This window comes from Phocoena phocoena, chromosome 6 (assembly GCF_963924675.1).
Source record: "Phocoena phocoena chromosome 6, mPhoPho1.1, whole genome shotgun sequence".
Taxonomy (NCBI): domain Eukaryota; kingdom Metazoa; phylum Chordata; class Mammalia; order Artiodactyla; family Phocoenidae; genus Phocoena; species Phocoena phocoena.
This window is the reverse complement of record NC_089224.1, coordinates 28,629,881-28,648,374: the sequence shown is the minus strand read 5'-3', so window position 1 is coordinate 28,648,374 and position 18,494 is coordinate 28,629,881. Positions and strand designations below refer to the sequence as shown.

Here is an 18,494-nt window from a genome sequence, read left to right as displayed (position 1 = left end):
CTCCTGAATATATGAAACAAATCCATCCTATACAAGGAACATCAAAGTTGGAATCAGAAAGGCTAAGGTCTAGGCTTGTCACTATCTCTGCCCATGTGACTGTTAATGCTATTCATATCCATTCTTCAGCTTTCTCCTTTGTAAATGTGTGTTTATAAATATCTTATACATAATTCTTATAAAAAATAAAAGATTTCTAAAAAAAAATGAAATGCAAAAAAGAAAGGTGTACTGTAGGTATGTGTCTGACTTTTATATTGTCCTCAGCATCCAGGAAACTGGATAGAAATAAAGTTTAACTGATTTTGTGAAATCCTTACCATATTATGTTGATGATCCACTTTCTGCACGTTTTTAAACAGTGTCTTTTACATATTTCTTATATATAAGATTGCTGAGAAGTCCAAGTTTACTCTTGTCTATGATTGAGGGCATTTCAGTGTAAAATTTTGAGAAGTATTGGCTTAAGGTATTAAAAAATCTTATTACTTTAAATTTCCTATTATTTTCAATAGCATAGGTACATTCTTTTTTTTTTTTTTTTTTGCGGTTCGCAGGCCTCTCCTGTTGCGGAGCATAGGCTCCGGACGCGCAGGACCAGCGGCTATGGCTCACGGGCCCAGCCACTCCGTGCCATGTGGGATCCTCCCAGAACAGGGCACAAACCTGCGTCCCCTGCATCGGCAGGTGGACTCCCAACCACTGCGCCACCAGGGAAGCCCTAGGTCCATTCTTAGTGTCAATTTAAATTTGATCCTAAAGAAGCATTATAATTCTTAATGTGTTTTAAGTTTTCAAGAGTTCAAGTACTGTTTTTAGCTTTGTTTTCAGATTGATTTGAATGTGTTGAACCATCCTTGCATCCCTGGAATAAATCTCGCTTGACGATGGTGTATGATCCTTTTAATGTATTGTTGAATTCAGTTTGCTAGTATTTCACTGAGGATTTATGGTTATCAGGGATATTAGCCTGTAATTTTCCTTTCTTGTGGTGTTCTTGTCTGGTTTTGGTATCAGGGTAATGCTGGCCTTGTAAATGTTTGGAAGTATCACCTCCTCTTCTATGTTTTTTGGAAGAATGTGGGAAGAATTGGTGTTAATTTGGTAGAATTTACCAGTGAAGGTGTCTGGTCCTAGATTTTTGTTTGTTTGGAGGTTTTTGGTTAATGATTGACTCTCCTTACTAGTAATTGTTCCGTTCCGATTTTCTGTTTTTTCATGATTCAGTCTTGGTAGGCTGTCTGTTTATAGTAATTTGTCCATTTCTTCTAGTTTATCTAATTTGGTGGTGTATAATAGTGCAGAGTAATTTCATACGATCCTTTGTATTTCTGTGTTATTATTTGTAATGTCTCCTCTTCATTTCTAATTATATTTATTTGAGCCTTCTCTCTTTTAGTCTAGTTAAGGGTGTCAGTTTTGTTTATCTTTTCAAAAAACAGCCCTTAGTTTTATTAATTTTTTCTATTATCTCTCTAGTCTCTATTTCATTTATCCTCTCTGATCTTTGTTGTTTCTTTCCTTCTAACTTTGGGCTTAATTTGCTCTTCTTTTTCTAGATTCTTAAGGTATAAAGTTGGGTTGTATATATGACTTTTTTTTTTAAATATAGACATTTATCACTATATACTTCCCTCTTAGAACTCCTTTTGCTGTGTCCCATAAGTTTTGGTATGTTGTGTTTCAGTTTTCATTTGTCTTAAGGTATTTTTTGATTTCGTTTTTGATTTCTTCTTTGACCCATTGGCTGTTGAGGAGCATATTATTTAATCTCGACATATTTGTGGATTTTTTAGTTTTCCCCTTTGATTGATATCATACCATTATGTGATAAGATATTTGATATGATTTCAGTCTTCTTAAGTTTATTAAGACTTGTCTTGTCTCCTAACATTTTATCTGTCCTGGAGAATGTTCCATATGTGCTTGAGAAGAATATGTATTCTGTTCCTGTTGAATGTTCTGTATGTGTCACTAGGTCCATCTGATCCAATGTGTAGTTTAAGTTCAGTGTTTCTTTATTGATTTTCTGTCTGAGTGATCCATTGTTGAAAGTGGAGTATTGAAGTTCCCTATTATTTTATTGTTGTCATTTTTTTCCTCTTCACATCTGTTAGTATTTCCTTTATATACGTAGGTGTTCTGATATTGGGTGTATAAATATTTACAGCTGTTACATCCTCTTGATGAATTGACCCTTTTATCATGATCTAATGACCTTCTTTGTCTCTAAGAATAGCTATCCCCACTTTCTTCTGGTTTCCATTTGCATGGAATATCATTTTCCATCCACTCACCTTAAGTTTATATGTGTCTAAAGCTGAAGTGAATTTCGTTGGTAATATGTGTTTAGGTCTTTTTTTAAAAAAATCCATTCAACCACTTTATGTCTTTTGATTGGAGATTTTAATCTATTTACATTTAATGTTCCATTTGTTTCCATGACCTAGTCCTTCCAACTGCCTGTTCTTCATTGAGTTTTTTGTTGTTGTTTTATTTTGTTGATTGTTGTCATATTTAAGTTTCTTCTAGGAAAACTCACTTTGTGGGTTTTCTTTTTTTTGGAAGTTTTCTCTTATGTAGGTAAAGGATGGATTCCTCAGGTCTTCAAGTATGTCAGTTCTCATCTGTTTTTGTAGTGTTCTGATCATCCAGTAGTGCCCTTCCAGGCATTTTACTGCTATTATGGATTTATTTTTATATTTGTCCTTTTGTTTTATTGGCATCAATAAATGCATGTGTTTAATTAATCATTTGAACTGGAATTCTATAAAGAATGTTTTTAATGAGATTACCAGTGACGTCCTACAGTATTCCCCAGAAGCAAATCCAAACAAAACTTATAATTTTGTGTGATGAAATTTACAAAAGATAAATTTGTCTTGATCCATTTAAAACCTCAGTGCATTTTTAAAAGATAGTCTATTGGGCTTCCCTGGTGGCACAGTGGTTGAGAATCTGCCTGCCAATGCAGGGGACACAGGTTCGAACCCTAGTCTGGGAAGATCCCACATGCCACGGAGCAACTGGGCCCGTGAGCCACAATTACTGAGCCTGTGCGTCTGGAGCCTGTGCTCCACAACAAGAGAGGCCACGATAGTGAGAGGCCCATGCACCGTAATGAAGAGTGGCCCCTCCTTGCCACAACTAGAGAAAGCCCTCACACAGAAATGAAGACCCAACACAGCCATAAATAAATAAATTTAAAAGATAGTCTATTAAATAGCTAGAAGAGAAATAAATTTCTTTATATTTATTATGCTAATGCCAAAATTGAAATGGAATATTGAAAAATTAATGTTCAAACTACTTGAAAAAATCCTTTTAATGAATTTAAATGTTATCAATTAAGGAGTGATGGGTTTGAGGTATGTATGTGTGATACACAATGCATCTTATATATATTTTTAACCTTTTCAAGTGTGAATAAATCATCTAAGAATGTGTGAAATAGATGTTTTGTGCCAAGAATAAATTCCTAAAGGAAAAGATACAAACTATACATTTCAAATATTCTTGGAATGATTCTTTAGATTTAGGCTGTTAAGATTGGAATTCAGTCTTTATGAAAATGAATCAAAGTAAATTCTTTTAAAAATACTACTATCTTGTATAATAAAACTTTAAAGATTCTGTGTAAAATTCATAATCAGTATTAATGCAGAGAGGGAGGATTTTTCTAGCAGTCATAATACCAGCATCAGACACAATTTCAATGGTGATTAAACAAAAAATTTTCCAGTATTTTATTTACTGTACACTATTTCTTTAGTTTATTATCTTGCAAATGATGCTACTTGTTTGATTTTTTGCTATTGAGTTCTTCATATATTTTCGATATTAACCCCTTGTTATATACATGGTCTGCAAATATTTTCTCCCATTTAGTAGATTTCCTTTTCATTTTGTTGATGGTTTTCTTTGTTGTACAGAAGCTTTTTAGCTTGATGTAGTCCTACTTTTTGGTTTTTGCTTTTGTTGCCTTTGCCTTTGGTGTCAAATCAAAAAAATCATTGTCAAGATGTAAAGGAGCTTACTGCATATGTTTTCTTCTAGGAGTTTTATGGTTTCAGGTCTTAATTTCAAGTCTTTAATCCATTTTGAGTTTATTTTTGTGTATGGTATAAGACAGTGACCCAGTTTCATTCTTTTGCATGTGGTTATCCAGTTTTTCCAGCACCATTTATTGATATCTTGACAATATTTATTCTTCCATGAGCATTGATTATCTTACTATTTATTTGTGACATTTAAAATTTTTTTCATCAGTGTCATAATTTTTAGTATACAGGTTTTTTATTTCTTTGTTTAAATTTATTTCTAGTTATTTTATCCTTTTTGATACAGTTGTAAATGAGATTGTTTGCTTAACTTCTCTTTCTAATAGTTGTTAGTGTGTAAAAATAAAATGGATTTTTGTATTGATTTTGTATCCTGCAACTTTACTCAATTTCTTTATTAATTCTAACAGTTTTCTGGTGGAATGTTTAGGGTTTTCCGTGTATTTCTATGTCTTTGGCAAATAGTGACAGTTTTACTTCCTTTCAAATTTGGATTTTTTTTCCCCCTCTGGTTAGGATTTTCAGTACTATGGGAATAAAAGTGGTGAAAGTGTGCATCTTTGTCTTGTTCCTTGTCTTACAGGAAAAGTTTTCAGCTCTCACTATTGAGTATGATGTTAACTGTGCTGGTCGTATATGGCCTTTATTATGTTGAGGTATGTTGTCTCTGTACCCAATTTGTTGAGTTTTTATCATAAATGGATGTTGAATTTCCTCAAATGCTTTTTCTGCTCTATTGAGATGACCGTATGGTTTTTATTCTTCATTTTGTTAATGTGGTGTATCATGCAGTTGATTTGCATATGTTGAATCGTCCTTGCATCTATGGAATAAATCTCACTTGATCATAATTTATGATCATTTTTGATGTATTGTTGGATTCATTTTGCTAATATTTCATTGAGGATTTTTATATTTATGTTCATCAGGGATATAGCCTATAATTTTCCTTTCTTGTGGTATCCTTGTCTGGTTTTGGTATTGGGCCTTATAAAATAAGTTTGGAAGCATCTCCTCCTCTTCTCTTTTTTCAAAAAGTTTGAGAAGGATTGGTATTAATTCTTCTTTGAATGTTTGATAGATTTTACCAGTGAAGCTGTCTGGTCCTGAACTTTTGTTTATTTGGAGGTTTTTGGTTACTTATTCAATTTCCTTACTAGGAACTGTTCTGTTCAGATTTTCTATTTCTTCATGATTCAGTCTTGGTACATTGTATGTTTCTAAGAATATATCCCTTTCTTCTAGTTTTCCAATTTGTTGGCATCAAATTGTTAGTAGTAGTCTCATGATCCTTTTTATATCTGTGGTATCAACTGTAAGTTCTCCTCTTTTATTTCTGATTTTATTTGAGCCCTCTATCTTTATTTCTGTTATGTCTAGCTAAAGGTTTGCCAACTTTGTGTGTGTTGTCAGAGAATCAGCTCTTAGTTTCATTAACCTTGTCTGTCATCTTTTTAGTCTCTATTTTGTTTATTTCCACTCTGATCTTTATTATTTTCCTCCTTCTACTAACTTTAGGCTTCATTTTCTAGTTTGTGTTTTTCTAGTTCCTTGAGGTGTAAGTTTGGTTGTGTATTTGAGAATTTTTTTGTTTCTTGAGGTAGTCATTTATCACTATGAACTTTCCTCATAGAACTGCTTTTGCTGCAGCAATAAATTTTGGTACATTATATTTCCATTTTCATTTGTCTTAAGGTATTTTTTGATTCCTCCTTTGATTTCTTCTTTGACTCATTGGTTGTTCAGTAGCATGTTGTTTAATATACACAAATTTGTGCATTTTCGAGTTTTTGTCTTGTAATTGATTTCTAGTTTTATACCACTGTCATCAGGAAAGATGCTTGATATGATTTCAACCTTCATAAATATATTGACTTTTTTTGTGGCTTTACATATGGTCTATCCTGGAGAATGTCGCATGTGAACTTAAGAATACATTCTGCTGCTTTTGGAATCATTTGTATATAAGTTATAAGTCAATCTGGTCTAAGTTATTTGAGGTGCCACATATATTTTTAAATTTGACTTTCTTAATTCTTTGATATTCTTGTTAGTTAATTTACTGTTCATTTATTTGCTTTACTTATGTTTTCTGAAAATATAATTTTACTTGTCATTTCCATTCTCATGTTTTATTTACTTTTGTTTAATTAGAAGAGATGATATTTATTGTTTTGCTCTCCATTGATCTAAGTGATATTGGTCTATAATTTTCTACTTTGTTAGACTGTTTATCAAGTTTTGGTATTACTATTATGCTGCTTTTCTAAAACAGATTTGCAGAGGCTCCTAGAGTGGATTCTCAACTTAAATTTCCGTATATTAAATAGCCATAATATATCAAAGGAAAAGTTATCAGTTATGCACAATTAGGATGTAAATTAATTAGATTTGGCATTTTTGAAAGCATTAAGATTGTAGAATTAATTACAGGGAATATGCTTTAGAGTTTTGAGTTAAATAGCAAAAATTCCAATTTTATGGTCTGTAAGTTCTCTCAATATAGGTACATTTTATTTTTCAGCTTGATATCATACTTCCTCCAATGTGAAATTTTTACTTTGGCTCTGGTGGTCTGTCATTGTCCTCTGCATAGACAGTGCTATTCCTACCTTGCCACTGACACATGCTTTTATTCATTATTTCATTTATCAACTGAACACCTTTGTTTTCTAATCACAGCACAAAGTACCATAGTTACAGTGGCAAATAAAAATGTTATGCATCTCAAGGTCATAGGCTTTCTGATTTAAGGTGCTAACATGATATATCATTGTTGGTTAAGAGCTTTGGAATTACACAGACATGGGTTCAAATACTTACTTTTCCACTTTATAGCATTATGACCTTGGGCATATTATTTAACACATCTATACTTTAGTTTTCTCATCTCTAAAAAGGAAATAATAAATATTTTTACTTTATAGCATTTTTATGTGAAGTCCTTGGGTTAATGTCTGTTAAATGGCATAACTCAGTTCTCTTACCTCTTTTAGTATTAAAATGAGTTATTGATCCATTTGATTTACCTTTTACAACTTTGAAGACCAATAATGTCTATAAGGAATGTCTTAATTTTTAAACAACTTCTGGAATCTTAGGGCCAATTCTAGGAATCTTTAGGTTCATTGGCACCTTTTTTTTTTTTTTATGTTTGGGATTTTTAAAAATTTATTTATTTTAGCACCTTTGTTGGAGTATAATTGCTTGACAGTGGTGTGTTAGTTTCTGCTGTACAACAAAGTGTAGATTCGTTGACATCTTTGATGAATGACCCCTCGAGTGGAAAACTGCTCAAAGTGCTCAGATGGAGTTTGGATAACATTTTCATCTTATGATATTAAAAAGTAAAAAGGTTGGGGGGTTGGGCAGAGACAATAACTGGGCTTACTACTTGGAGCCCAAATTTTTTATTTGAAGGTAGTAGGAGAAAAATGGAATTCGTAGGATAAATTCCGAGCCAGAAGCTGAAACTATTTGAGATGAATCACGTATGACAAAAAAGTACTTATATATGCTTGATGCTGGGGTAGAAAAAAGGAACTCTCACATTTAGTAGGTTAATCTTCTCTTCTTTTTCTTTTTCCTGTTTCTAAAACAAAGTCACAGATATGACATCTTACAGCTGACAAATGGCCCAGCTGAAATGTTTCATAGAAGAGAGTGTAGGATTTAGAGTAGTATTGTATTATTTTTTTGTTTGTTGTTTTATTTTTTTGTTTGTATGTATGTGTAATTGGCTCATCTTTATCAAGTAGGACAAGTATAAAACTGCAGAAAAGAAACTTACTTAAAACCCTATTAAAGATAATAGCTTAGGAATAGTGGTAACAGTAAGAGATAAAAACATTAAAAATTAAAATGGCTGATGACAACAGGATTTGGGATTAGTACAGGAAAGGTTGGTGAAACCCCAAAACATTTATTTCAAGATTAAACAGAAATATTGTTAATCTTAATGGGTTAGGGCAGAAGTCCCACTTACATGAGTTAAGAGAGAACAGGAGGAGAGTAAGTAGGGACAGCAAGTATTGATAACTCCTGAGGATCATTTCTATAAAGAAAGTAAAGTAATGGGGGATAGCTAGAGAGAGATGTAGGTTTAAGAAGGAATTTTTTTGTTTGTTAGGTTTGTTTTTTAAAGCTGAGAAATATATATTAGAATGTGTTTGCTTGGGGTTGTATGCGGTCCATTATAAAGCAAAATGTAATCATGTTGGGCAGATTGGGAACAGTTTCTTCATCATTGACTTCAGGTTGACAGGAAGTGATTGGAGCCACTATATAAGTTCAGGGTTTGTCTTTAGAAAAGAACATGGACAGTTCACCCATGGTAATAGATGGGAGAACAGAATATATAGAAGTAATTATAGGTAGGTTATTGATCTAGTGATAAGAGAAGAGGTTTTCTTCTAATTGCTTCAATTTTCCAGTGAATTTTCCAGGTTATCAACTGATAGTATCTGAGAGAGGGGGAGAGGAAATGGACTAGGAAAGTGAAAAGGAAAGAGAGCTCTGGAAGACCATACATTTCAATAAAAAACCTGGCCTGCTTTGCATATTTCTATTACCCACATGGCCCTTGAAGTTATTACTGGGATCCTGATTATACTCTTTTTTTTGTTTGTTTTGGAGAATTATTTTTTTCTTATCTCTCAACTCCTTTTGGGGGGAAAATAAAAAATAGCTGCTCCTTTGGACAAGGTTGGGTATCTATTTTTTTCCTAATAAGGTGCTAAGTAAACAACAGTATTTTTTGATGGACTTCTAAGTCCAGATATATTCAATTTCTCAGTTGTATTTATACTTATTAACTACAGTGTCAAAAATCAAGGAATAGGACTATTGATATTCTGGATTTAACTTTGGGGTTCTTTTTCATTTAAAAAATTATATCATTAAATTTTTTTTCTTCTTTTTATAGATGTTCTTAATAGTTGCTCCTCTTTCTGTCCTCTACAACTGGAGGGATGAACTGGACACCTGGGGATATTTCAGAGTCACTACTTTACATGGTAACAAAAAAGACAGTGAACTGACTCGTGTGAAACAGAGGAAATGTGAAATTGCTCTAACAACATATGAAACACTGCGCTTATGTCTGGATGAACTTAACAGGTAATCGAAATAATGGAAATGATTGCATTAGTATTCTGTTTATGTCAATTGTATTTATCCCTTTATATTGTGATTTTTTTAAAGCTCTAAATATTCTTTAGCATGATTTAACTTTATTTCAGGATTATTGAAATAGACAGTTTATAATAATTAACTTATTTTCTAAGAAGAAAATCCTGAGTCAGATTTTATACAGTTCCTTATTTAATTTCCTCTATTACCTATCCAAACAATGCATGTTAATGCATAGGACTTGTCCTAAATCTCATGTACAACCTTTTATGTGTATGATACCTCTGGACTAAAACAGTGATTTTCATGAATTATTTTAATTATGGGAGTCTGTTGTGAATTTAGAGTGGCAAAAAATGCATATACATATTGAGAACCCCTATTCCAGGACTGTAAGTACCCAAAAGAAATGAACTGTATCTTAAGATTTTAGTGGGGAATCTAGAGACAGGCAATTATAAAGTCATGTGAATGCTATAATATGAAACAGGGGATGTTATAGGAGCACATGAGGAGCCTGACTGCTGCAGAGTGAGGAGAGTAGTCAGGGAGCTTCCCAGAGAAGATGACCTATGAGCTGAGTGAGAATTGAAGGATGGGTAAGAATAGGAAAGAGCAGGAAAATAATCCAGGAAGAGGGAACAAACAACATTTGCAGAGAGGACTTCCCTAGTGGCGCAGTGGTTAAGAATCTGCCTGCCAATGCAGGGGACATGGGTTCGATTCCCAGTCCAGGAAGATCCCACATACCGCGGAGCAACTAAACCCGTGTGCCACAACTACTGAGCCTGTGCTCTAGAGCCCGCAAGCCACAACTGCTGAGCCTACATGCCACAGCTACTGAAGTCAGTGTGCCTAGAGCCCGTGCTCCGCAACAAAGAAGCCACGGCAATGAGAAGCCCATGCACCGCAACCAAGAGTAGCTCCCGCTTGCTGCAATTAGAGAAAGCCCACGTGCAGCAACAAAGACCCAACACAGCCAAAAATAAATAAATAAATTTATCGCTTATAAACAAAATTATAGAGGCCTTCAGGCAACAAAGATCACAGCACTTTTTAATAAATGAAAACAGTTCTGCTGCTTTCTGCATGTAATGACTGTAGCCTAGAGTGTAAGAAGGAAGTGGCCAGAAGACAACACCAGTGTGGTAAGCAAGGAACAGATCATAAAGAATACTGAAAGCCTCTTAGAGGATTTTGGTCTTTATCCTTAGAGCAGCAGAGTGTCCCTGAAGTGTTTTCAGGAGATTACTATTATGATAAAAATGATTATATTTACATTTTATAAGTAACGAAGCTGCTCTGTGCAGAGTCGAACTGAATGGAGAAAGACCAGTTAGGAGGCTTGTTATGAGCTAAATTGTGTCCCCTCCAAATTCATGTGTTCAAGTCCCAACTCCAAGAACCTCAGAATGTAACTTAAGGTAATTAAATTAAAATGAAGCCATTATGGTGGGGCTTAATCTGGGAGTCCAATCTGACTGGTTGTCCTTAGAAGAAGAGAAGGAGATACGAGGAACTCATGTACACAGAGGGCAGCAATCTGTAAGGAGAGAGACCTCAGAAGAAACCAAACTTGCCAACACTTTGATCTTGGAATTTGAGCCTCCAGAACTGTTGTGTCTGGCATCTTTTGCTCATCATCATGTTTTTGAGATTCCGCTATGTTATTGAATGTATCAGTGATCATTTTTTAATGCTGAATTGTATTGTATTTTATGAATATATCACATTTTGTTATCCATTCATTTGAGGATAGATATTTGGGTTTTCCAGTTTTTGGTTACTGTAAGTAAAAATTTAAGTAATATTTATATATAAGCCTTCTTTTGACATATATTTTGATTTCTCTTCTGTAAATTCGTAGGAGTGGGATTTCTGGGTTATATGGTAAGTATAGGTTTAACTTTAGAAGAAACTGATAAGCCATTTTCCAGAGAGGTTGTACTATTCTACTCTAACTAGCAACCTATTAAATTTCATTTGTTTCATATTCTCACCAATATTTGGTATTGTCACCTTTTTTGTTTTTAGCATGTGTAGTGGTATCCCATTGCAGTGTAATTTGCATTTTTCTGATCTGTGTACACTTGAAAAAAGTGTTTTTTCTACCATGGTCAGATGTGATGTTCTATAAATATCAGTAAAGTCAGTTTGGTTAGGTGTTGTTCAAGTATTCTCTGTCTTTACTGATTTTCTTTCTAATTGGCTTACAATTTCTGAGAGAGGAATGTTGAAATTTTCAATTATAATTATGGATTTGTTTATTTCTCCTTTCAGTTCTGTCAATTTTCAATTCATATATTTTGAAGCTCTGTAATTAGGTACACACACATTGATGATTAGGATTTTTTTCCTTATAAATTGATCCTTTTATCTTTAAAAATGTTCCTTTTCATATCTAATAATCTTGAAGTTTTATCTGGTATTAATATAGACAATACAGATTTCTTATGTTTACTGTATGTTTATCATTTTCCAACTTTTTGTTTTTATCGATTCCTTATATTTAAGGTGAGTGTCTTGTGGTTAGCATATAGCTGGGTCTTACATTTTTATCCTTTTTGATAATCCCTGCCTTTTATTTGGAGTGTTTAGTCCATTTATATTTAATGTAATTATTTTGTAAAGTTGGATTTAGAGCTACCATTTTTTGTAAGCTCTAGGATTTTATTTTGCTACACTTACAAGCTCATAAGTTTGCCTGTTACTATTTCCTGGATGCTGTCAGGAGACAGGAACAATCTGAGGCATGAAGTTAACAAGCCTACAACAACTAAGTCAGTCGTGGACATGAGATTTAAACCTTGACTTTGGGCTTTTATGCAATGTATTATGTAAGAGATATTCTATAGTTAGATAAATGTAATAAATTCATTTATCATAGCAACAGTCATTTTAATTTTTGTTTAACTGTTCCTTTAGACTTTGAGGTCTTTGATATAGAATAATTTCTGTATTTCAGTGCTTATTACACTTCTAGCATATAATAGTGTCAAGTGGTTATTTTCTGTGATTGTTATTAAATAAGAATTCTGACTTTTCTGTGCAAAATTAGAAAAATCAAATGTTACAGTTTTTGTTGTATTTAGTTTTCCTTTATTTGTTTGAATGTCTTTATTTTTAACAATATTCAATATAATTTATATTCAATCTGAGTAAATATTAAGTAATTTTTGTGAAAATGCTCTATATGATAGACCAGGATTAAACATTTATCATAGATAATCCATAGAGTAGATAAACACTCTATGAGTGAGCTGTATCTCTTTTTGTTATTACTGTTATGTTTTACTTCATTTTTATTTTTATCAAAGTTATATATGCATATTATTTAAAGAGCCAAATATGAACACAGTTCACTCCTGTCTGCCACCCCCATTAGCTGTTCTTCAGAGACAGTCACCTTCAACTCTTTAAATTATCTTCCTAGTTTTTACTTCTATATCTCAAAGAACATGTTTATGCTGCAACTTAAAAATTATCCTTTAAGTTTTTAACATCACTTGTTGATTTCCTCTTAAGGAAAAATGAAGATTTTGCTGTATTTTGCCCTTCTTTTGCTTACTTTACAGTGTCCTGGCTGGCTATTTTGTGGGATAACGAATAGTATATAGGAGCTCCAACAACTTCTTAAACAGACTGTTGAACATTTACCTAACTCCAATTTCCAGAAGCATCTGGTGCTACCATTTAAGAAAGAGCTCAATAGTGTGAATCAGATTGTTTCTTGGCTTTCTTTACTACTGGCATGGGATCCTCCTTCCTCTGTTTTTATAAGTTGTCTTGTTCATCTTCTTCCCTGCTTTTAAAATTTTGTGATTGTTTTCTCCTCTTTTCCTTTGTTCTTGATCTCTTATCCTTTTTCAACTTTATATTAAGAAAATGATCAAACCTTTAGAAAAACTGAAGTAATAGTACATGAACATCTATATACTCAACACCTGTAGTCACCAGTTGTGTGTGTGTGTGTGTATATATGTTGGCAAGATATAAGTTAATGTGTGTGTGTTGACTATTAAGTCTGTTTAGTCTCTTCTAATCTAGAACATTCCCTCAACTTTATTTTTTTATTATAAGACATTTTGAGGGGACCAGGCCAGTTGTGTTTTAGGATGTCTCACATTAGATTTGTCTGATTGCTTTCTCAAGAAGTTACGTATTCCTCTAACATATGTAGTTTTGTAAGCTGATTTTGTTCTAAAGACTTAATTAGCTTCAGGTCAGACATTTTTGACAAGAATACTTCATAAATGATGCTGTGGACTTCATATTACGTTATTTCAGGAGATATTAATGTCAAGTTGTTCTACTATTAATGTTGCGAAGTTTGTCCCATAGGCTAAGGAGGTGATCATCAGATCTCTCCATTGTAAAGATATGTTTCTCCCTTTACAATTAGAAGTACTCTGTGGGTTACGCTTCGCTAGCATTTGAATATCCTGGTCCCTCAATCCTTTTACTTAGTGGTATTAGCATACAGAAATTATTCTTGCCTGAATCAGTTATTTTATTGGGTTTTGCAAAATAATATTTTCTAAGTTTATCATTTCTTCTACACTTATTAACAGCATTCTCCTATAATTAGAAATTAACTATAATTTCAACCGGCAAAGCAAGGTGAGCGATGCTTGATTCTTTTGCTTTAATTTCCAATTTTCAGACTAACAAATTGGTACAATGGTCATTCGCAATGATAGCAAAGTTTCTCTCCCACTCCCCAACCCCTGTTTTTTGAGTATCACTATAGACTCATAGATTATTGAGGTACAATTGACATGCCATAGAATGTACCCATTTTAAGCATAGAATGGTTTTTAGTAAATTTATAAAGTTGGGCATTTATCACCACAATCCAGTTTAAGAACATTTCCATCACCTCAAAAAGTTTTTTGTTTTCAGTCAATCTCTGGTCCCATCTCATTCCAGGCAACCACTAATCTGCTTTCTGTCTCTAGATTTGCCTTTTCTGGAAATTTCATATAAATTTCATACAATATGTAGTCTTTTGTGTCTGGCTTCTTTCACTTAATATGTTTTTGGGGGTTCATCATGTATGATGTTTCAGGAGTTATTCCTTTTTATTGCTAAACAGTACTATTTTGTGTGTGTATATATATATATAGATAGATATATATATATATCTCATTTTGTTTGTCCAGTGAATGGACGTTTGGATTGTTTCCACTTTTGGGCTATTACCAATAATGCTGCTCTGAACACTTACGTACAAGCCTTTGTGTGAATGTAAATTTTCATTTCTCTTGCATAGATACTTAGGAATGGAATTGCTGGGTGGTATGAGGAAATTTAACTTTTTAAGAAACAGCTATGCTGTTTTAGAAATATAGCTGTACTTTCCCAAAAGCAGTGTATGAGGTTTACAGTTTCTCTTGCCAGTACTTAATATTGTCAGTCTTTTTTTGATTGACAGTCAAATAGGTTTTCGGTAGTATCTCTTGGGTTTTTTTTGCATTTTTCTAATGATGACTTTTTTTTTTTTTTTTTTTTTGCTGTACATGGGCCTCTCACTGTTGTGGCCTCTCCCGTTGCGGAGCACAGGCTCCAGACGCACAGGCTCAGCGGTCATGGCTCACGGGCCCAGCCGCTCTGCGGCATGTGGGATCTTCCCGGACCAGGGCATGAACCTGTGTCCCCTGCATCGGCAGGCGGACTCTCAACCACTGCGCCACCAGGGAAGTCCAATGATGACTTTTTTATGTGCTTATTTTCCCTTTGTATATCTTCTTTGGTGAAATGTCTATTAAAATCTTCTACCCATCTTTTTAATTGGATTGTCTTAACTTCAACTGTGTTGTAGTAGTTCTTTATATAATTCTGTATACAAGTTCTTTATCAGGTTATGATTTGCAAATATTTTCTCCCAGTCTGTGGCATGTCTTTTCATTTTCTTAATTGTGTGTTTGGAAGAGCAAAAGTTTTTAACTTTGATGAGGTCCAACTTAACAAAATTTTTTATTGACCATGCTTTTGGTGTCATATCTAAGAAATTCTTCCCTAACCCAGAGTCACAAATTTCTTCCTACATTTTATAACTTTTATAGTTTTAGCTTTATATTTAGGTCTGTGATCTATTTTTAGTTAGTTTTTGTATATGGTGTGAGGTAAAGGTCTAAAGTAAATTTTTTCATATAACTCCTGGGTTTTTATTTATTCAGTGTTTTATACTATCCTATAGTCATGCTTAAATTTTCTAATTAGTCTGGCTCCTGTGTCCTTTGGACATGCCCCCATTTGTCTTTGAATACATCTGTGCTTTCTCACTCTCCAGTATTTCCCCTGCTGCACACCTGAAATCGACTGTTTCACCATGGGAATCTGCTTCCTTTTAGTGGATTGACCACTATGGTTGTTCATTGCTACTGGGGTAACAATCAATTCTAAACCTTTTTAGCAGACAGAGCTATGTAGTACAACTTTTAAAAATCATGAGTTTATATTGATATTTTTTCATTCGTAATTAACATGGTAAGTTTTGCTTCTTTTATATTTATTTCTCTGTTTTATTACTTTTAGAAGATTCCTTTTTTGTCATTTTAGTCATGTTTAAATGAGTTATTTCATTTCATTGTTACTAAACAAAATCTCTATTTCTTTATATCTTCCTACACATTTAATTTTCATGGGTTGTCCAAAGCTGTGATCATTTAAATAAGGAGGTGAGAATTCTGTGGAATCAACAAGGAGTAGAGGAAAAAAACTGCAAAACTTTGGTAGAGAAAGCTGCACTCTAAAAATTATATAGACTAAGAAAGGAAAGTTTTTTCAACCTTTCCTCCCTTTTTCCTCACTTTATAGTTTGGAATGGTCAGCTGTCATTGTAGATGAAGCTCATAGAATCAAGAATCCAAAGGCTAGAGTAACTGAAATTATGAAAGCTTTAAAATGTAATGTCCGAATTGGCCTCACTGGAACCATTCTTCAGAACAACATGAAAGAATTGTGGTGTGTTATGGACTGGTGAGTAAAAACACTTTTTATTTTTTGGAAAATTATTTAATACTTCCTTAACTTAATGTTACCGTGTTTCCTAATTATTTGTTTCTGAAAAAGAATTATCTGTTTACAGAAGTGTTTGATCCCAAACATAGTATTCAGAGTATAGTGTCCCATGAAAGCCTATCTTTATTATTCTTGGTCCCTGAAGTAAATATCTGAACTAATTTACCAGTTCCATCATCTTCTTATAGTTGTTCACTAAAATTGTCATAAAGACCATTCTGCTTTCTTGCCTTTTGTTATTGTTATCATTAATAAACAAGTGACTTAGTATATTTCTTAAAAGCAAAAAGAAGTTAGTGATTTCCTATTTAGATAGTTTAATAAAGCCTTAACATTTTTTCTTATTGCCTTTATAAAGGGCTGTGCCAGGACTTTTAGGTAGCAGGATCCACTTCAAGAAGGAGTTTTCTGACCAAGTAGAACATGGTCAGAGACACACAGCAACAAAAAGAGAACTAGCTACTGGCCGAAAGGCCATGCAAAGGCTTGCAAAAAAGATGTCTGGATGGTTTCTCAGGCGTACCAAGACTCTAATCAAGGATCAGTTGCCTAAGAAGGAAGACCGGGTGAGAACAGCTTTTGTGTACATTATGAATTTCTTGTCGTGTTTCATTTTTTCTAAAAATATTCCTTTTGAAGAGAAAACCTATCTCCTGTGGTATTTTATGAATATAGATTTTTGCCTTTTACTCAGTATGAAAAAAAGTTATATGCAGAATTTCATAAAATATTAATTGAGCCCAGTCATCTTCCTCACTAACTTTACTAACATTTTATCTAACAGGTTTACTGTTAATATACATTAAACTCATTTCTCTTATTTTAGAACAAGAAGGTTTTGATATAATTCTTCCTCAGTGAAAGAAGAAGAACTTCTTTCCGTAATGTTTTCTGTTCATATTTTGTCCTTCCTATACCGTGTACCATCTACAACCCAGTATACTCTTTGGTAATTTAATTCTAACTACAGAACAAAGTTGTTAAAAGCTTTTTTTATGTAGGTACATCTCTTGTAGAATGCAATGTACAGTTACACAACTAACCTAATTTTAAGAAATTGTAGGAAAATTACAATTAAATTCTGTTAATTGTATAAGAAAATTTGAAGTGTTAACCTTAAGAAAATTTTTATAAAATATAGTGGTCTTTTATAGTTTTTAATCTTGTGGTTCTTCTAGCTCAGGCAATGGAATAAAGTTTCTAAAAATTACTGTGAATTAAATCTAATTAATATTGTCCTTAATAGGGGCAGTCCTATCAAATACCCTAATCTTAGGATATCCTGTTGATTTTTATTTTTAAAAATAGATTTGAAAGGAAAATATGATCTTGATATGCAAGTTGGGGAAACTGATACAACATTTGACTTTTTGATCTAAAGCATATATTATCATTCAATTGGAATACTTCATGAACCCCACTTTTTTTTTTAACATTATATTGAAGTATAATTGCTTTACAGTGTTGTGTTAGTTTCTGCTGTATAACAGTGAATTAGCTATATACATACGTGTATCCCCATATCCCCTCCATCTTGCATCTCCCTCCCACCCTCCTATCCCACCCCTCTAGGTGGTCCCAAAGCACCAAGCTGATCTCCCTGTGCTATGCAGCTGCTTCCCACTAGCTATATATTTTATATTTGGTAGTGTATATATGTCAGTGTTACTCTCTCACTTTGTCCCAGCCTACCCTTCCCCCTCCCCGGGTCCTCAAGTCCTTCTTTACGTCTGTGTCTTTATTCCTGTCCTGCCCCTAGTATCATCAGAAACATATTTTTTTTGAGATTCCATATATATGTATTAGTATACGGTATTTGTTTTTGTCTTTCTGACTTCACTCTGTATGACAGACTCTAGGTCCATCTACATCACTACAAATAACTCAATTTCATTTCTTTTTATGGCTGAGTAATATTCCATTGTATATATGTGCCACATCTTCTTTATCCATTCATCTGTCAATGGACATCTAGGTTGCTTCCATGTCCTGCCTATTATAAATAGTGCTGCAGTGAACATTGTGGTTCATGATTCTTTTTGAATTATGGTTTTCTCAGGGTATATGTCTGGTAGTGGGATTGCTGGGTCATACGGTAGTTCTATTTTTAGTTTTTTAAGGAACCTCCATACTGTTCTCCATAGTGGCTGTATCAATTTACATTCCCACCAACAGTGCAAGAGGGTTCCCTTTTCTCCACACCCTGTCCAGCATTTATTGTTTGTAGAATTTTTGATGATGGCCATTCTGACTGGTGTAAGGTGATACCTCGTTGTAGTT

General features: G+C 33.4%; 1 protein-coding gene across 1 annotated transcript in view; it reads left to right on the top strand.

Annotated features, from left to right (window-relative positions):
* The window catches only part of ERCC6L2 (ERCC excision repair 6 like 2), a 138,260-nt gene that overhangs the window by 33,914 nt on the left and 85,852 nt on the right, over positions 1–18,494 (top strand). Inside the window, exons 4-6 of the mRNA XM_065878831.1 lie at positions 8,986–9,179; positions 16,011–16,172; positions 16,573–16,780. Coding sequence (XP_065734903.1) covers positions 8,986–9,179; positions 16,011–16,172; positions 16,573–16,780 — 564 coding nt within the window. The remainder of the gene's footprint in view (positions 1–8,985; positions 9,180–16,010; positions 16,173–16,572; positions 16,781–18,494) is intronic.